This window comes from Pagrus pagrus (genome assembly GCF_965226575.1).
Source record: "Pagrus pagrus genome assembly, chromosome: 21".
Classification (NCBI taxonomy): Eukaryota; Metazoa; Chordata; class Actinopteri; order Spariformes; family Sparidae; genus Pagrus; species Pagrus pagrus.
This window is the reverse complement of record NC_140208.1, coordinates 9,991,025-10,011,970: the sequence shown is the minus strand read 5'-3', so window position 1 is coordinate 10,011,970 and position 20,946 is coordinate 9,991,025. Positions and strand designations below refer to the sequence as shown.

Genomic DNA, 20,946 nt, shown 5'->3' with positions numbered 1-20,946 from the left:
TATAACAAGAACCAACCTTACATGCTTTCCTTAAAGATGCACTATGTAGTTTCAAACTCAGAATTGTAATATTTACAGTATTAATGAGTTAATGATACAAACTCAGAATTTTTTTTTCTTTCCATAACTGAATAAACAAGCTGTCCTCAGAGGAAAATAAGGTCCCCAGAGCACTGTTTGAAGCTATAGAGGTGGCAGGGTCCGCCAAATATAAACAAAGGTGTTGTCCTTTAAGCTTGGTTTGCTTATTCAGTCTGTTCAGTCATGAAAACAATGACAGTTTGTTTATTTAGTTTGTTAAGGTATAATAAATCAGTCAAAGAAGCTCTTTCTCTTCTGACTGAAATGTCTTCCCCAAAACTACACAGTGCACCTTTAAAAACTTTTTCTTTTTATTGTTCAGTTTCTGGCAATACACTTTTTCTGTCCTCCATAGGGCTGTACAGTCATAGTCCCTCTCACATAAACTGTAACTCAACACGTAGTGACAAAGTGAAGCAGACAGATGTGAGCTGCTCTCGGACCTCCTATTCGCTGTGACGCAGCAGAGTCCTGGCCGGAGCGCAGCTCCAAGCTCCCCGCTGCCATTCAGGCTGCTGCGCTTCATGCCTCCACTGCGCTCTTCCCCCGTGACTGTCGTCCGGTGACTGGAGTCCTCCAGGGCTCCACAGGTGAACACGAGGATCATCCAGTCGAAGCAGGGGGATGACTGAAAGGAGTTTTGTGACCCAGAAAGTCCGGCGGTTCTGACGGTGCTTTTCCAAAGTGGCGCAGTCTGTCTGTCGTCCAAATACAACATGATGTCTGCGATAGAGACCCGTACCCCTGTGTACCAACCTGCACAGCTGCTCAACTGGGTCTATATGTCTCTGCAAGACACTCAGAGCGGTGCTTTTGATGCGTTCAAGACCGAGTCGGACACTCCTCCTCAGGACGTGAACATCTCCAAGCGCAGCGCAGCTGATCTGAGCTCCAACTATCTCAACAACTTCTTCCATCTGAGAAATGAGGTACATCACATGTGCATAGTAACTCTTACAACTTGTATCCACTGATTCATCTTTTCTTTTCATGCTGCATGTCATAAACCTCTCTCCTAAGAATGTCCATACTCACATTTTTCACCCCAGGTTATTTTTGTTGCCCATACAGTAAACCTCACCTGCATGCCTGCAGTGGGTGAGTGGGTAGCACATGAATATGTGTTTTGTACCCTGGTATAGTGCCTGAGTGTGTTCAGACTGTTCTGGTGTCAGTGTGCAGCTGCAGGTTGAGAAAGAGCTCTCACAAAGTTTTCAAAAATGTTAACAGTTCACCCTGGCCGGCCTCTGCTTGGTCAGAGGAGTGTGCAGCTGCTTAATTTAACACTGACACATTCAGGGAAAGTGGGAAAGATTGAAACAAATCATAAAAAGTTAAAAATGTATCATTTGCCTTGCCTAACTTAAAAAATGAAACAATTCAAAACTGTCACTCTACACATGCTAAAGACATGCAGCAGTTTGATGTCTCCTGCAGAACACTACTCACTGCAATGCACACATCTGATCACAATCCTCTTTCTGTGATGCCTTCAGAGTAAACAGCCAGTGTCTGCAGGCTGCTCCTCTTCATGTTTGCCCTGCGGTGCCATAGCACCCGTCTCCTCCAGAGGCACAATGATGCCGATTGTGCCGTGTCAATAGAACAAGTTAGAAGAATGCATGACAAAGGCATTTTGTTCTGACGAGGAAACGGACACTATTGGCCCCACACACCATCAATGCATGAAAAGGCAAGCGCATCTGCAGAAATGAAATAATGTCGGCTACTGTCGCCGAGACAAACAGGAGAATCAATCAGGGTGATGGACTGACGAGCCGGATGAAATGCTCTTTCATTGTCGAGTCGCAACAATAATCTGCTGTGTTTTTGTGACATGAGAAGCGCTTGTGTAGAGCTGAAATTGCCACGTTGAAAAACAGCACAATTGATCCTTTAAAGGGTGACACCACACATTTTACACATTAAAGTGTGTTTACAGGTCTTGGGGAGGACTACTGCATATGTGAAAAAATGAGTATAAAGCCTTTGTGGCTCCAGAGGAAGCTGCATGTAATCTGATAAATTGCCTCCAGTGATGTCACTCAGTGGCTAAGTTGCATTGTGGGTAATATAGGTGCCAGGTTTTGACAGTCCAATGGTCTAGCATCACACTCCTGATACTGTTTGACTCATTATAGACAATTTAAAAACAAATGATCAAAATCATCTTTAAATCAATTTTTCAATCAGAACGAACAAACATTGATTCATCCTCTCGGTCTTTTCTCCAACAGGCCTTAAATAACAATTTCTACAAGAGCTCCTCGCCCTACGGGTCTCTCAACAACATCGTGGACGGCCTGAGCTCTCTGGCCGACCATTTCTCAGACCTCTCCCTGTCCCCCGAGACACGCAAACCCAGCAAAAGGCCGCCACCCAACTACCTGTGCCACCTTTGCTTCAACAAAGGACACTACATCAAAGACTGCCCTCAGGTGAGCCAGCGAATCGGCGATGTTGCACATTGCAGTCAGGTGCAGATCCACACAGACAGCAGGCTAAACTGAAACAGCTGTGCAGAGTGTGGGCCATTTTGAGGTTTCTATCAAATGCATAATATGACATATGAAGTGCTGTCTGATACTCTCTATCCCTTGTTTTCAATGTAATGGTAATGAAAGTATAAACTCCAAGTTAGAATATTAGGTTTGTATCCTTTTTTTCTGTGTGAAATGGATTCCTCAGCACATATTTAAGTTTGATGTACCACCGCAGGTTGGTAATGAGCAGCAGATGTCAGATCGGATCTCAGAGCGGGCCTTAATGAAAGATGATAGGTTTCTCTGTGGAACTAGGCACGACCTCTACTCCAAACACAAGAGAAATATTACCGCTGCTCTATGCACAGCTGCGGTTCCCCATTGATCATGTTCAGAGGGAAATGCCTGACATTTGTTAGGTATAATGGAAATAATCAAATGACTGATGGACAGGATGTGTCCGAGAAGCAGGGTAGCAAAAAGGAGAAGTTCAAAATAGCTGGTAAACTTTGACTGGTCAATTATATGAAGGAGCCGGTAAAGTGTAATTGCTTCCTTTTGTGAGGCGAACAGAGGATTCACTTGTGTGAAATAACTGTTTACGACAAGAATGGCAGAGAAACTACAGCCACACTTCTCATCGCCAGCGGTAACTTCCAGCCCTGGAAGCGTCAGTTCACGACAGAACCAAGCCCGGCTGTTTCCACTATTTCTGCAAAGTCTCTGTCTGACAGGTGAGTCAAACTTGATGCTTGTAGCAACATGGATCAGACCACTGTTATTCATGTAATATGTGTCTTTGATGGATACATTTCATATATGCACGTGTCCTTCTTTCATATCAAGTTGGTTTGCTTTATGTGCATGAATGTGCTCCTCAGCAGGGATGCAATACGAAAAGGAATGGCGTCATTTCATTAGCTGCACCAGGAAAATGCTTCAAGCACTGGTCCTAGCAGTCCTAACATGTTAGCTTACTGCTTGAGACTATTGCATAATAGTAAGACATTTTTTTTTAAAGAAAATAGACTTTGCATTTCAATTCATGATTTGACTGTCAGCTGACCACAGTACAATATGGGAAACACAGAATGCACCCAACAATCCCTATAAATAATCGCTTGCCACCCATCACATAAGCTGCCCACAATTGTGGTGTTATAATGAATTGAAAGTAATTTCAAGGTCCTTGAAAAGCTGAATTTACTGTCAGATAAGTAACTGTGCTATTCTTTCTACAGGACAATCACTGCAGAAACAATAGAGGATTGAGACAGCACTGACATCAAGAGCCTAACCTGTTGGCCAACACTGACCTGTGTTTATAATCAGTCAAGAAACCTCTGGATGTCCTTCCTGTTTATAGTTGTTTATGCTAATTGTACTGTATATTGTCTAAACGATACAAGGTATACTATTTTGTAGTGTTATTTATTTACATGTGTTCCAAAAAATGTAATAAACAAGAGTCATACCTAATTCAGTTGTTGTTATTATTAGTGCATCACGTAAAGTGAAAGGGGCGGGGCTTAGCCTACTGGTTGGATACTTTCGGTTTTCAAACTGACCGACCCCAGCTGTCAACTTGTGCCCGAGTGTTAATGGTAAAAATACCATTATGAAGCGTGTCAAACGTCGTTCTAGGAAGGTAAACTTACTTTCTTTGTAGTTGCTGGTGCAACAGATCAGTTAATAGCCACATTTCTTACTGTGTGTTTAATTCCTGCTGAATGACCTTCAAGCCAAAGTTTTGATTTCTTGCCAAGAATTAAATGAGAAGTTTGATGCCACTCTTACGGTCTAGTACAGCGATATGTTACTGTAGCCAGCCGGCTGTTAGCGAAGCTTAGCATAAAGACTAGAAACTGGGGGAAACAGCTAGCCTTGCTCATTTTAAAGCAACTGTAAACATTTACACTTACATTTACATTTAGGGCATTAAGCCCTAAATGGGGCTTGTCCAAAGCGACTTAGAATAAGTACATTTGTCAGAAGAAAGAAACCACAACATACAACCGTTGATAAAGTAGAAAAGATAGAAACGATATTCAAGCCCTCTTCCGAGCAAAGTAGCTGCCATTTATCAAGGATACCTTTCATAAATGCCACGTTGATTTTTTTAATTTTTTTTATTTTTTGCGGCGTCGAGGTGAAGTCTGAACAAGTGAGTCTTGAGTCTTTTGCGAAAGACGGCGAGTGACTCTGCTGTCCGACGTTGGTCGGGAGTTCGTTCCACCACTGAGGCGCCAGAACAGAGAAGAGTCGCGACTTAGCTGGGCGGTCTTTGTTTGCTCTTAGAGATGGCGGTACCAGCCGGCCAGCTGATGTGGTTGAGCGTAGTGCTCGCGCTGGGGCGTGTGGTCTGATCAGTGTTTGGAGGTAGACGGGTGCAGTTCGGTTGACGGCCTTGAAGGCCAGCACCATGGTCTTGAATCTGATGCGGGCTGCAACAGGAAGCCAGTGGAGGTCACGGAGGCGGGGGGTCACATGGGAGAGTTTGGGTAGATTGAAAAGAGGCGCGCTGCAGAGTTTTGGATGCGTTGCAATGGTTTAGTCGCAGAGGCTGGGAGTCCAGCCAAGAGCGAGGAGTAGTCGAGGCGGGAGATGACCATCGTTGCGTCGCTTCCTTTGTGAGGAAAGACTGGATCCTGCGAATGTTGTAGAGGGCAAATCTGCAGGATCGGGCCACCGCGGTGATGTTGGGGGTGCAGGATAGTCTGCACCCCTGTGATGACACCCATTGGTTTGTGGACTTGGTCTTTTGAGAACCAGAAGTGGGGATTGAGTTGTGGAGGATGTCCTGATTGGATCTGACTCCACATCCTAAAGTATACCCTGCTTTATTGTCTATTTTACTGTAAATGGGACTATAATTGACAAAATGAACATCATGCGGGATTAAAGGAGACTTAAAACTAGTGACTGTGACCATAAACTAATTTGTAAACTGTTTGTATGAGGTACTAAATCAAGTGAGAAGTAGGGTCATTTTCTCATAAGCTTACATACAATTGGACTTGTACTGGAACTGGTGGCGTTGCCCCCTGCTGGCCATTAGAAAGAATAACGGTGGCTTTACTTTTCAGACCTAGAAGCTCCGGCCATATTTTATACAGTCGATGTTTCAAAGGCATTCAACCTTCTGGTGTGTCCTGTCACGTAACCGGAACCAGCGTTTTCCATGGTAATCTTCATTCATAGAGCGACTGGTCCAGTGTGTCATTCGTTCATGAAGATCTAGGTTAACAACCTTAATGAGTGAATACTTAGCCACAAAGCTAATGCTGCTAAAGCCTTGAAAGTGCTGCTAGTGCGTCAGTTATTGTGATACTTTATTGCTTTGTTGTTTTTGCTCTATGAGCACCAAAAGTATCACCCATAGTCATTTCCCTAGTGACCTTCCCTGGAAACTTGTGGATAAAGTGTTAATTAGTGAGCTCTAGAGGTTTTGGCAGGCATATTTTGTTACCTCTGGACGAGCCAGGCTAGCTGTTTCCACCGTTTCCAGTCTGTATGCTAAGCTAAGCTAACCATCTCCTGGCAGAGAGTCTTAACAATCATCTCATCTAACTCTGCAAGCAAGAAAATATGCATTTTTTTCCAAAACATACCTGTAACTAAAACACAAGGAGCAGAAATGTAGAGAGAGGCTATCAGCTCACATCTGTCCCATCCGTTACTAAGAACTTGATCCCCATCTGATCGCTCTCTCCTCTTGACTCGTCTTTGAAAGCTTGTCGCCTCTCCATCAGTGCCAACACGCAGGAGATTGGTGCAGCTCAGCAGCACACAGAACTGAACACAGACAGTGGAGGAATGCGAGGAATGTGGAGAAAATCATTTGCAGTGAGCTTATAGCTCTTAACATTTTCACATCTGCGCACACCTGGCCGGAAAGTGAGTGTGACTGTGGGTCAGTCAGTTTCAAAGATACTGTATACCACGCTGTCTTAACTTATGAAAGAGTGTATATTAGTCCCCTGATAAATTGTTTTTTCATTGAGAAATATAAAACATCACATTAGCAGCAGCGAGTTTCTTTGGTCTGCTTGTTGCAGACTTCCACAGCTGACTGGTTTGTACTGGTGAGCTGCAGTGGACAGGAATCAAAGAATGTCACGGCTCAGTAAGATGAGAGAAGAAGCACACAGGAAGTGGGTATGCGGGGCCTTTAACGGCCTTTCTCCGGGTGGAATGGGGCCCATGTCAACTCTAGAAGTCTGCTACTTTGATAAAGAAACACACAGTACCTCTGTGGAAGTCTTAGGTGATGAAAAATACTGAAAAAAGTGCCTGTTAAAGGTGGAGCCCGTGTATTTGTATTGCAGCTATGCTGAAAGGTATTAGATATGCTATCCACGCTGTGATAAACATCCTGTTGACAGCAGAGTGGAGAGTTGGGTTACTCTCTTCACCAGAAGGTTAAGATGTCAAAGGATTACTCAGAGATATTTACGATTCCTCTTCGCCGCCACGCCCCTGAAAATGTGCAAAATCTGGAAAGCATTTCTGCCGGCTGGCTTTCTGCCACGCTCAGTCCGCTTCGGAGAGATGATGTCAGATTTTATCATGTGTTGCTAATATTTCCGATCCAGAGCAATGATTATGGAGCGGTTGTCATGACAAAAGGCCTCTTCAGTCGAGCTGGACGGTCTTCTGAAGCTGTAACTAATGAACAAACTGCTTTTTGTTCTTGTTAGTTGGAATCTTAGGCATTTTTAGCTCCTGACAACTGAAATATTTACGTTTGGTACACTTTTGATGTCTAACTATATGTTGAGTTGCAGAAAAGTCGCATTAAATTCAGCTGAAAATCATCCGTCCTCCATTTTTAACCAAATGTGTCGCAAGTTTAACAACCTTCACCCTTTTACCTGGGGTCACAACATTTTAATGACCCCTTGCCAATTAAGCAGCTGAACGCGGTTACTGTAAAGAGAACACACAAGTGACAGTGTGCTGACAGTAAATGGGTGTACGGTGGGAAGAGCCTGGGCTAAATAAGGAGGGCATTGTTTCTCCAGAGGGGCTGTGGAACCAAAGGTCAGGAAGTCAGGCTGTATTGTTCGCTCAGCTCTGCTTGGCTGCAGTCAGCGGCGTCTCTCTCTAGCTGTCCGATGGACGCTCGTTTAAAGGGCCAGCGAGCAGCTTCCCGGAGATGTCGGCATCCAGAAATGTGTTTTTGGGAACAGGAAGTGGGTGTATGTCTTTACAGTTACAGTTTAATCTTGTTTGAATGGAGGGGGAAAAGCCTGCTTTCATAATAACTTTGGACAGAGGGACTTTTGATAGTTGCAGGGCTGACATAAGAAATTCTGATCTTTATAAACTGAAAACAGATGATAATCAGTGTTTCATCCTATTATTCAATTTCCTCTAGCTCTATTTTGTTACTTTATTTTGACATTATCCAAGAAATAGTGTTGCACATAACCCCTCTAAAAATGGAGATTTGTTTTGATTGTAATTTTCTTTTTTGAACGAATTAAACTGATGAGTTACACCATGTTAATTACTCAGCTTTAAAGGAGCTTGTCCGTAGATTTTGTCACCCTTGGACAGAGTCTGGATTTCAAACTAACAGACATGAGAGTGTTTTACTCTTGACAAGAAAGCAGATAAGTTATTTCCAAAATGTCAAACACTTCCTTTAACATAAAGGGCTTTCTTTCCAAAAGTTAAGGAGATTGATACTGCTATTATATGACGCAACAAGAGATGGTTAGCTTACGTTGGTATACAGACCGGAAATAGGGGGAAACCACTAGCATGACTCTGTCTAAAAACAAAGTGTGAAGCCAAATATTCCAAAAATGTTGAACTACTCTTTTAAAGCGGTTACACCCCATGCTTTTATAGCATCAATAGGTCATGTTGAGTGTAGTAATGAATCTACAGAGAATTATCCCCATCATCTGCTGCTCGCCTTAGCTCCACAGAGCTCGTTTTTAGTTCACTCTCACCACTCTCATAGTGTCGTTTTTGGCTCCAGAAAGTAGCTGTTCTTAGTGAAAACGCTCTAAAGACCCACTGTACACTGCCAGCTCAGCACCAAACATCAGACAGACACAGTTAGCAACTAGCTGGGAAACATAGTGGAGCATTTAGCTGCTAAAGAGCCAGATATTTTCTCAGGAATGGAGTGGTTGAGACCAAAAACAGAGCTAAAAGAGAGTGAATTTTGGACTGACTTTCGCCAAGTGGCAAGAAACACAACTTTAAAAGAGTAATTAAACAAAAAGAATAAAAGTATTTGCTAACAGGCATATCAAAGATGATAATATGTCAATTATGTGTTAACAACTTGTTTCTGCTGCCCCCAAATGGCCAAAAAAATCTGCCTTTGCATGTTTGCACAACCCAATTGCCAGAATAACTGTTTCATCTCACAATTTTTCTGCTGATACGATGTTGGTACAAATACTGATAATGATAAGTTCATAGCCAAACATGTAACTGGTGAATCTCAAGCAACACTGTCTGGTCCTTTTGTTTTCACTGCGTGATAAATGTCTTATCTGTCCTCAGTTTGCTGCCTGTTGGTTTTGGCCGGATCATCTGCTGAGGAGGATGAGCAAGATAGAGGAAACTGTGGAATGTGGGGTAGATAGGCTCGCTCTGATAAACAATGGCTTTCAGCTGCTCAAAGCTAATGAATATATAGGACAGGAATGCTGCAGAGCTCAGTTTTTGTGTGGCTGCATGTTTTAAAGATATGATCACTTTTCCTGGAGGATTTGCTCATTGTATATTACAGTTTTTCCAGATTCAGTGACATGTGAGGGGAAGGAAAGGGAAATGAGTGTGAAATGATATGTTTCCCTGTCCTGGGGTTCTAAATACACATCTTAAGTTATACGTTCTTTGTATCTTGTTACGTTTGTCTTAAGGTTCATTCTGAAACCTTAATTGGAAACAGCAGCAAACAAAACAATCTCACCAGGATGATTAAGTAGCTGTTATAGAGCTTTCAGTTATATTACATGATCTTCATCAGCAGTTAGAGTTTGAGAGTCTGATCACATATCCTTGTTTTAGAGTTACAGTATATATCCACTGGGTTGTCTCCTGATGCAGTTTTTATTATATTATTATTATTTGATTTATCTTTAGGGAAGTGAGATTGGGATATTTGGGTGTTATAACACATTTTTGGATTTTGGGCGCCAAATCAGTGTTCGGGTTTTTGAGGTAAAATTTCAAATTATGACAAAATTATGACGAAATAATACATTTGCTGAGGCAAAATATGGATTCTTGTTCTCCATATCTGGGTTTTTCTGTTGGTTGGTTGGTTTGTCAGCAGGATTACACAAAAAGTACGCAACAGATTTCCATGAAACTTGGATGGAGGATGTATCTTGGCCCTGGAATAGACCCCGTTAACTTTTGGTGCAGAACAGAGGAAAGAAGTTAAAGAAAGACTTAACGTGTGAATAAAACTTGAATACATTTCCTTGTTCGCAAACCTTCCTGCCTGAGTTTCTCAAACGAAAGAACTTGTGTGCTCAACTCAAACGACTTTAGAGTATGATTTTGCAAATTAAGTCATCTGCACTCACAAATAAGTATGTAATAGTTTTCAATAATGCATAGCAAAAACAGTCCCAGTTCAGCCTTGGGCTTTCATCAGTGTTACTGAGACAGACTGTCAAGTGCGAGTGCTCATGACTTCAATTGCCACTTAGCAATGTTTATTCGCAGCGGTGGTTGTTTAACAGTGAAGACAACAAGTGCCATGATCCCGCATTCATTATGTGTGTCGATTGAGAGACCCCTCACAGAGTTTATAAAAGGCTTTATATACCTTATGGATTCTTATTTTATGCTTTATGCTGGCAAAGAGCCTACACTTGGTTCAGCAGGGCTGTTAAGGAGGTAGTTGGCAACAGTATGGGCATAATGTACATGTGGTCTATGCTTGTGAAATTCAGAAAATGAGAAAAAAAAGTAGGCAATCTGCATTCCAGAGCTGATGTTGAACTACTATGAATAACTGTAGTGTACTTTCTGTGTTTCGTGTTGCATTTCATTATGCAACCCTGTGTTGTATAATTACCAATTAATTAGCTCGTTCCTTAAATACCACCAAAAGGAAGGCTTTTGTGTCAGATTCAGCAACAAGTCGGAGAGGGAATGTCACTGAGGAAAGGTAGGAGAGAGGAGTGGAATTAGACAGGGACACACTTAAATTCACCCCTACAACTTCATCGAGGCGCATCCGAGCAGAACATGTGATGTCTGCAATCAAACTGTGATCGTGTCACTCATATCCGGTCCTAAATATGCAAATGAAAGACTGTTGTTAAGGAACGTACTGGAGCGTAAAGGGATTAAACACATGGAACTGAAAACAAGCTTTCCTTTAATCTCTGGAAAGTCAGTTTCCTCGGTTCGCAACCGACCCAAAATGTGACTGCAGAATCGTTTGTTCTTATGTTTTCCCCATTGACAGTACAGCAGTGACTCATTTTCACAGTACAACTCTGATTATAGCTGCTCTACTACTGAATATAACTGTGATTGACTCTCAGGTCAGCTGTGTTTTGAGCTGAAGTTGGGAATATTCTGCTGCTGCACTTCTTGTTTGTGTGCCAGCCCATCTGCGCCTGTCATTCACTCTTTGTGAAACACAACGCCAGTTTACAGCTGTTTGACCACAGCCAGAACTGGAGCTCAGTCACACTCTGGATGGAGAGTGTGTGTTGGTGGATGACTGTCCTGGGAAGTAAAACGTACGTGAGTGTGAGGAAATCATTCTGTGTGCTTGTGATGTACGACTAAAAAAGAAATAGGGCTGCAACGAACACTCAACTTTTACCTCTGAGTCCAAGGTGACGTCTTCTGATAGCTCATTCTGCCCAACCAACACCACCAGAACCGAAAGATGTTTATTTAACAGTGATATAAAACAGATAAAAAACAAGGAAACACCCAATCATTTCATCTGTCTTCTGATGCAGTGATGATTGTCTTCCATAGAAAAATCTAGCTGTTCTAGTACTTTGTCTCGACGGAAAATGTAAAGTCACAAGTTTGTTGTTTTAAACCCTCCTGCAGATCAGTGATTTCACAAGATAATGAAAAGTTGTCGACACAGGAGTCTTTGCTGTGGGGTTCAGTCCAAACACGAATGTGTTGTTTTGCTTTGGTAACAGCTGGGCTTCTCCCCGATGCTGTGGGGGTCCGATACAAATTGAACCCAGCGAGGGAGAGAGCGAGAGCGCTGTGGGTTTGTTAGTGTGGAGTAATTGACCACATGGTATCCAGTGGGCCTCGGTGTTGCTGTGTACTCCAGGATGAATGTGTCATGGGGGTATGGAAGTGGGGGTGAGAGTGAATGAGGGAAAGAGAAGGAAGGAGGAGGGGTGAGGATTTGGAGTAGTCCATTGTTTATCCTGATGGTTTCCAGATGATGGCAGAGGGAGGCAACCAACCTCCCGGGCCTCTCTCACCAGGCTACAAGGATCTGGGCCAAGCTTATCTGCTGCAGACTTCAAATCTGGCTTTACATGGCTCTGCGCTCTCTGGTGCTGATTTAAGTTAAACAACTGCAGTTATGGCTTTTTGATGGGATGAGTTGTAATGCACATAAGAAATAAATTTGATGTCTTTTTACTTTGAAACAAAACTGTTTCTCACATGTGATTACAGGCTGCTAAGATCTTCGATGTGAAGAATCTGTCTGGAGAAAATGTGCTGTTTGTTAAACTTGTTATTGTGCGACGGAGAGAAGGAGGCCAGAAAACAAAACATGTTAGTCAAATGAAAAACTTTGACAAAGCCTTCAAAACATCATACCTTGGTGCATCGCCAGGGGAATGTCGCTTATGGTCCCCAGAGGATGTATCCTAAAGACTCATGGCGACGCTACCATGTGGTTCAAATTTGTGATTTTAGAATGAAATGTCTCAACAGCGATCGGTTGGACTCACATAAAAGTGGAATGGACATTCATGGTCCCCATAGGATGAACCCTACTGGCTTTGGTGATCCCTTGACTGTATGTGTAGCACCACCAGCAGGTTAAAGTTTTCATTTATCCTGTGAAATTTCTAAACCACTACTGAGGGAAGTGGCATATCATTTTTCTCCCCTACATTCATGGTTCCCACACGATGAATCCTTTTAACTTTTCCTCCATATTTGTGGTTAAGAGTGAAATTCCCTGACAACTATTGAACAGATTGGCATGAAATTTGGTACAGGCACTCATTTCCCCCTCAGGATGAATACTAATACCCAATCAGGTCAAATTTCTCGAATACTTTGCTCTATAACCACAATCAACATCAGCTGTTAAAATGAATGATAAAATTTGAAGTGGTCACTCCTGTAGCGTCAAATCTTGGTGTTATTGGGGTCTGGCGCAGCATGTCGAGTTTTTCTTGCAATTTTTCGATCTGCATATAAGTTAAAGCATTCTCAACTTGTCCCAACTTTTTAATTACATTTGATTACTCCACAAGTGCAGAGTGAGATTTGCCCCGTGTGCTTTTCAAAGACGTTTTTGTGTCTGTAGTGAAGAGCTAAGACTTGGTACGATGAGGGTTTTAGAGAGAAGCTTGCACTGTTGTTGTGAAAAGTGTTATGATGATATAACTGTATCATGTTACTGATATACCAAATACCTCAAACACATGTTATATATGTGTACAGTGAAACATTGCTCATTGTTTTGGCATCTTTTGGTTGCTCTATCTTATCATAGTTTTGTGGTTCACCCGTCCCGAATATTGCTCTTGATAAAAGATTAAACATTAACTGTCGAGTTGCACCTCTATGACAGACAATGAGTTGTGTCATGCACGTGGAAAACTTGAGGTTTGCTTTTGTGGGTTTTTCTGCGTTCACTCAAACTTTCCTCCTTTTCATTAGAGCTTCCATTCACTGTCGGGTCATGAGTGTGATTTTCATTTGTCGGTTGTCAGTGGCACATCTCCGATAGGTCCGGTGGAAACTCCGGAGTGCGCCGTGGCCTTTGCTGCCCTGTGGGCTCCAGACTTTAGGTAGAGTTTGTTTTGCTTGTTCTGCAGAGTGAAAGCTGTTTCCTCCCTCAGGAAGATGATGCTCTGTCTACTCTCCCTGTGGGTGCCTGATCAAAAGTGACCTCCCACAGTGCCTCACGGTGGCTGAATGATGCAAACACAGGCCTCAGAGTGCTTCACAGTGACCTTAACAGTTAGAGATGCGGCCGTTGGAACCTTGAATGTGTTTCGTGAAACAGATGTAGACCTGGAAATGAACAAAATGATCTGTATGAACCTGACATGTGTTCCTGCTGTGAATCAAAACAAGAGTTGACGTGCACTCCTCTGCTGGATTCGGTCTTAATTTTGACTTGCCCTACTTTTCAGCCGAGGTGCTTCTAATTTAAACCAGTCTTGTCGAGATGATTTCTACGTGATGGGTTTTGGATTTTGTCATGTTATACAAGTGCAGAGTTCATCTGGGTTTTATTTCCTCCCTGCTACGATCTTTGTGTCCTGATTGGTGGGTCGTGGCCAGCTGGGAGGGATGACTGAGAGCCTGAGGTATTTGTCCTATAGCAGGGAGGCCTCTCCCATTGGTCCCCCCACAGGCCAGGGCCTCCTTTATGGTCCCACGGGAACACAGCTGGAGGGAGGGAGTTCATTTCTAATGGGAAAGCTGAGACTCCTTCTTTTCAGCCAAACAAATAAATTATACCGAACCATTACAATATATCCCAACTCCCTTGAAACAACTCTTCTGTTTTTCTTCTATAGAACAAGGAGTATTTTGTTTTTTTATTCCTGCGCCGTCCGTCTACACTCGTAGTTGAGATAAGATAAGAAAGGCTTCTTTGGAAATGTAAAGCTCTCTCTTCCAGGGCTGTAAGTGTTTATCAAGCATCAAAGCAAATGAGCTCCTTAACTTTTATTGACAGACACCATAAATAATCATGTCATTCCTGAGAAAAACTACTTTGTAAACTGGACCCTCTTGACCACCAACAGAGCTGCTATCACTTCCTGTTGTAATCAAGCAGAGTTTTGAATTGGCTGCAGTCTAAAAAAAACAGATAGGTCAGCCAGTCACTTCCAGACAAAGGTGGTGAGAGGGAAAAGCCCAAATGTTTACACAACTAAGGTTTACACTCGTAGAAATGTATTATTTTAAGCATTTATGTAACACGGCCAGCTTAAAGGTGCAATATTCAAGAATTAGCTGCATTTCAAATCCATACTCAAAACAAATAGGGGACAGCACAGAGTTACTGCTAACTGCTGTAAACAGTTGCTGCTGTTAGCTCAGTTAGCCGTACAGTTAGCGGTCCGGACTGTGAGCTTTGAGCACTGGGGGAGTGTTGACATTTCCCCCCGCTAGCACGAATCATTGGACCACTGGGAGAAAGAGGTTTTCAGGCCTGGGGCTAGCTGGTTAGCATGCTAACTTCAGTAGATATCTGTGCAACTGCTATTTCATCACAGTCTGTTGATAATTTTTGTTATTTTTTTAATATTTAATTTTTATTTATTTAATATTTCCAACTAATTTACATAATGCACTGTTAAAGTGTGTTGCACACATGGTCAGTAATGTAAAAGTTGCTGTCTTCTTTATATTTCTGTTCAGGCTCGACCCAAAGGTGAAGGCCTGACCCCGTATCAGGGAAAGAAGAGGTGCTTCGGTGAATACAAATGCCCCAAATGCAAGAGGAAGTGGATGAGCGGGAACTCCTGGGCCAACATGGGGCAAGAATGCATCAAGTGCCACATCAACGTTTACCCTCATAAGCAGGTAACACCACATTCATAATATAGACGGAAGGTATGAGAAAACGTGGAAGTAACATCTTACAACCATGTGACCTGATTTCAGTGAAGTTTAGTGATCAAGTTCATTCATGATCCAAAAGAACAAGTTGTTATTTTTTGGTCCAAGCATGGTGCCACTATGTGTCAACAGACAAAGGACTTATAGGATAAGCTCACCATAAAAGGAAAGTTCAGTCATCATGTACTCAGCCTCATGCCGATGGAAAGTCAGGTGAAGTTACGTAGTCCACAAAACATCTCTAGAGCTTCACAGTTAAACCGTGTTGCAGCGAATTCTGCAACACTGTTTTGCTGTGAAGCTCCAAAAATGTTTTGTGGAATACGAAGCTTTACCTGACTTCCCATCAGCATTTGAGTGAATAGATAATAACGGAATTTATCCTTTGAATTTCCAGACACATAACCTTGCAGTTGTATGAACAGTTAGAGTAAATTATCTGTGTCTTTGTTCCAGCGACCTCTGGAGAAAAGGGACAAGTCGGACCAAAGCGAAGAGCATCCGCAACACCTGTGTGAAAAATGCAAAGTTCTCGGCTACTGCTGCCGCCGCGGGCTATAACATGCTCCACTCGCCTTATATACTGTTCCAAATGATTGAAAATACATGATAGTAAACGTAATTGTGCTGTTATGCGTCTAACGGTTTATTCTCACACTATATTCTCTTTGACACTGTGACTCTCAGTACCAGAGGCTCATTTTTCTACAGTGCCTTTCAGTGGAGACGAGTACTTTACTTTTGCTGTGTTCTCGTAGCTTCCTCAGTTATCATGTGAATATTATTTTTGAAGTCTTACCAACTGTGAATTAAGAAACTTTAGTTCTGTGTCTGTCTTTACACAAGACAGCAAAGCTTCCAGTTGAAGATTCTCATTTACACGTTTGTATATTCCAGGTATAAGTTAAATAAAAATGTTTTCTGTATTAAATATGCGACAAGTCTTTACTAAGAAAGATGTGCAGAGTTTATGTCTATCTGCATTATATTCAGAGGGTACATAATTTTGGAATATATTATTAAAGCCATTACTTGTTGATTATTATACTTTGTGAATAATCAACAAGTAATGGCCCTTTTAAGGGTCAAAGGTCATTATGTCTCAAATGTAACATTATAGCTGCGAGCAGTGTTGGAACAGGCCATCAGACGCCGACCAGTTGACATGACTCTGGTTTTTAATATATTGTGCATACTGTACGAGGCAGTTCAATGTCACCTTCTGTGTCCTCTATGTGGCGCCACACAACACAGACTAATTATACTTTATGGTCCTGCATATCAAGTGGAGACCACAACATGAAAACTTCACGTAACTCAAATGATGATTGTCACACAAAAACTCACTTCCTGTTGCCAGTGGGTGGCGCAGTGACTACGACTCCTAATTGGCACGTAGATGTCATCAGTTCAGGACAATTATCAAACATGAAATTCGGAGCAGATTGAACTGTTTAACTTCCTGTGTGATGGCGAATAATGCATTGCCGTGGCAACCACCATCAATGACTCGAGACTATTCAGACCAAACTTCAGGTAGATCTGGTCAACTGGCTGACATTTCCTGTTGCAAGTAGGTCGCGCTATGACTGTTGTCCACGCCGCCGTTCAGGTCATTATTAGACAGGTATCAAGGCCTTTAAGATCTTGGGGGTGACTTGGACTTTTAAGGCCCAATTAAAGACTTGACTCGACTCGACAAATGACTTGAGTCACATATCTTCCAACTTTCTGTCAGGTTTAGGTCATGTTGATCTAGGCTCAGTACACATGCGTACCGAATTCCTCTAGGTCTAGGTGAAACTTGTTGTTGGGGCTGCTTTTTAAGAGGCGCAAGTCAGCCATTTTGCTCCGTCCATGGCCAAGGACAATAAAACACATACAACCACGTGTGATGTGTGTGCAAAGTTTCATGAGTTTCCGAGCTTGTTTAAATGCTGAAAAATTAAATTAGTTTGAGTAAAAGAAAACAGTCCACCGATCGTCACTGGTCGGTGATCAGGCCCTAATGTTTACGTTTGTTAACGTTTACCCTCATAAGCAGGTAACACCACATTCATAATATAGACAGTGAAGTTTGGTGAAAAGTTCATTCATGATCCAAAAGAACAAGTTGTTATTTTTTGGTCCAAGCATGGTGCCACTATGTGTCAACTAACGAAGGACTTCTAGGAAAAGCTCACCATAAAAGGAAAGTTCAGTCATCATCTACTCAGCCTCATGCCGATGGAAAGTCAGGTGAAGTTACGTAGTCCACAAAACATTTCTAGAGCTTCACAGTTAAACGGTGTTGCAGCGTTCCTAAACAAGTGAAATAGAGCTTTACCTGACTTCCCATCAGCATTTGAGTGATAATAACAGAATTTTATTTTTGAGTGAACTTATCCTTTGAATTTCCAGCGACATAACCTTGCAGTTGTATGAACAATAAGAGTAAATTCTCTGTTTCTCTGTTTCTTTGTTTCAGCGACCTCTGGAGAAACCGGACGGGTTAGACGTGTCGGACCAGAGCAAAGAGCATCCGCAGCACCTGTGTGAAAAATGCAAAGTTCTCGGCTACTACTGCCGCCGCGAGCAATAACACGCTCCACTCGCCTTATATACTGTTCCAAATGACTAAAAATACATGATAGTAAAACGTACTTGTGCTGTTATGCGTCTAACGGTTTATTCTCACGCTATATTCTCTTTGACACTGTGACTCTCAGTACAAGAGGCTCATTTTTCTACAGTGCCTCTCAGTGGAGACGAGTACTTTACATTCGCTGGGTTCTCGTAGCTTCCTCAGTTATCATGTGAATATTATTTTTGAAGTCTTACCAACTGTGAATTAAGAAACTTTAGTTCTGTGTCTGTCTTTACTCAAGACAGCGAAGCTTCCAGATGAAGATTCTCATTTACACGTTTGTATATTCCAGAAATAAGTTATATAAAAATGTTTTCTGTATAAAATATGCAACAAGTCTTTACTAAGAAAGATATGCAGGATTTATGTTTACCTGCATTATATTCAGTACTAGAGGGTACATAATTTTGGAATATATTATTAAAGCCATTACTTGTTGATTATTACACTTTGTGAAGGAATATATTAGCCAACTAACATTTATTCTTTATATGCTACATATGTGCCTGTGTTTCTGAAGACATAGTTTAGGTAGTTTGTCGTTCCAGTTGTACACGACTGTAAATCAATGCAATATGGTAGAAACATTTTTATTTTCTGAAAAAAACAGCACAGTTATACTTGGCACCTACAGTATGACTAATAGAGACTCACCCAAGTGCCTTTCAAGGGGTCAAAGGTCATTATGTCTCAAATGTAACATTATAGCTGCGAGCAGTGTTGAACGGGCCATCAGACGCCGACTGGTTGACATGACTGGTTTTTAATATATTGTGCATACTGTATGAGGCAGTTCAATGTCACCTTCTGTGTCCTCTATGTGGCGCCACAAACACAGAATACTTTATTGTGTACTTGATTGTCACACAAAACTAACTTCCTGTTGCCAGTGGGTGGCGCAGTAACTACGACTCCTAACTGGCACATAGATGTCCTCAGGACAATTATCAAATATGAACATGGTTATGCTGCCATAACCACGCTACCATGGCCATTCTGCCATGGCAAAGGCATGTAACGAAAAACCAAAAGCTTCACAATTTAGCTTGGTTAGATAAAGGTTTTCAGGGTGGACTGCCAGTAAATGGCAAAAAAGGAACACTAGCTTCAAAATGGCCGACTTCCAGAGATGTGGACTCGAGTCATTGTGACGTCGACTCGACTCTCGTCTTTTGATGACTTGCAAATTTACATGACTAAAAATAAATGACTTGAGACTCGACTTAGACTTGCAAGTGAAAGACTAGCGACTTGACTTGAGACAAGACTCGACTGACTGATCTGTGTTTATTTTATGTTTTCAGTTTAGTTTTTGTTTTCTTTTTCTTTTTTAGTTAGTATCTTGGGGGGTGACTTGACCAAATAAGGACTTGACTTGTCTTCACTTGGAAAAAATGACTTATTTGGACCAAATGACTTGAGTCTCATGTCTTCCATCTTTCTGTCAGGTTTAGGTCTAGCTGCAGTACACATGCGTACCATAGGTCTAGGTGAAACATGTCGCAGGGGCTGCTCTTTAGGAGGCGCAAGTGAGCCATTTTGCTCCGTCCATGGCCAAAGACAATAAAACACGTACAAGCAGTGTGTGCAATTTTTCATGAGTTTCCGAGCTTGTGTAAGACCTCAAAAATTAAATTTGTTTGAGTAAAAAAAACATTCCCTCAGTCGTCACTGGTCGGTGCTCAGGCCCTAATGAGAGGAAAAAGAATAGGAATCTGAATGTACCAAAGATCATGAAGGATTGAGTTGAAGGTTGTGTGTGCATGTTGCTTTAGAGGCTTTTTATATTTCAACGAACTTGTGATGATAAATGAATATGGAACAGAAATACCTTTATGACTTTTAACTGTTTAAGATGTGTGTAATGCCATTTAATGTGCCTTAGTTTGAGCCCTTGATCTCTTAAAATGTTTTTGTATTAAAAATGTATTTAAACATCTTATTCAGTGTGTTCCTGGTTTCTCTACTGATCTGTTATTCATGTTTTTTTTATTCATCCATGTGGCGGTTTGGATTTGGGAAAGTCCTTAGCTAACGATTGATAATCCCACATCCTCCCTACAACGTCAACTGCTCCAGATGTTACACATTTTTTATCTCCTCACAACATTAAACAGAACGTCTTTATATTTTTTAAACATCTGGTAAAATTTTACTCATGGCAAAGCAAAAAACAGGTTTGTGCTTCATCACCCGCTCGTACATCACCAACAGCAGAACCTACAGTGAGTTGTAACACAGGATAAAGAAAATCTGACCTGACCGCCAAAAGAGAAACATTTCCCCAGAAAGACATCAGCAGAAGCAGAATAAGATCATTTGTCAGCTGAGAGGCTGATGAGGAAAACAGACGCACATGAAGAACACTGATCTCACTCCTCAGCTGCTGAACCTCCAATAAATGAACACACCTTCGACTACAAAACAGTTTTATTTCAGACAGGTGCAAAACTTAACCTCAAAGCAGCTATAAAATTATATATATCAAGCGATATACCAGCTTCTATTAAACAGGGTGGCTGTGGCTCAGGTGGGTTGTTAAGTAACTGGAAGGTTGCAGGTTTGACTCCCCAGCTACATTTCAAAGTATCCTTGGGCAAGATACTGAGATCCAGAGAGCCAGGTTTTTACATCAGGAGTTGGTAGAGACCAAAAGCAGAGCTGAAGAGGGTTGAGCTGCCTCCACATAGCCAAAAAGAATCAATGATTTTGGTTTCAAAGGTCCAGTGTGTAGGATCCAGTGGCATAGCAACATGTTTGGAGTTTGCAACCATCTGAACCATCCTTCTCCTCACGATCACTGCTTGTTTTCTGTTGGCCAGTTTATTTTCTGCAATAATCCAAAGTCCAATTGAAAGATCCCCGGGACTTTTTATCAAGAGAGGCAGAGTGATGCTTACTTTTGGGTTAGCACCCAAAAATGACTCATTCTGAGGAAAACACATTGTTCTTAGTTCT

At 41.9% G+C, this 20,946-nt stretch overlaps 1 protein-coding gene across 2 annotated transcripts; it reads left to right on the top strand.

Annotated features, from left to right (window-relative positions):
• Positions 1 to 279: 279 nt before the first annotated feature.
• LOC311250536 (zinc finger CCHC domain-containing protein 24-like) lies at positions 280 to 19,930 on the top strand. Of its 2 annotated transcripts, none has more exons than XM_084342290.1 (4): positions 280 to 1,010; positions 2,319 to 2,519; positions 15,162 to 15,326; positions 15,819 to 15,995. In XM_084342290.1, exons 1-4 carry the CDS (start codon positions 798 to 800, stop codon positions 15,921 to 15,923), a joined length of 684 nt encoding a protein of 227 aa, XP_084198416.1. In that variant the 5' UTR covers positions 280 to 797; the 3' UTR covers positions 15,924 to 15,995. The 2 variants fall into 2 exon arrangements, with proteins under 2 accessions (XP_084198416.1, XP_084198415.1); XM_084342289.1 differs by lacking the exon at positions 15,819 to 15,995 and adding an exon at positions 17,830 to 19,930 and having other exon boundaries at positions 282 to 1,010.
• The last annotated feature ends 1,016 nt before the right edge of the window (positions 19,931 to 20,946 follow it).

Coding starts and splice junctions, on each gene's coding strand:
- LOC311250536 (XM_084342289.1), top strand. CDS start 798: ATGATGTCTGCGATAGAGACCCGTACCCCTGTGTACCAACCTGCACAG. Junction 2,520..15,161: donor ACATCAAAGACTGCCCTCAG/GTGAGCCAGCGA, acceptor ATTTCTGTTCAG/GCTCGACCCAAAGGTGAAGG. Junction 15,327..17,829: donor ACGTTTACCCTCATAAGCAG/GTAACACCACAT, acceptor TCTTTGTTTCAG/CGACCTCTGGAGAAACCGGA.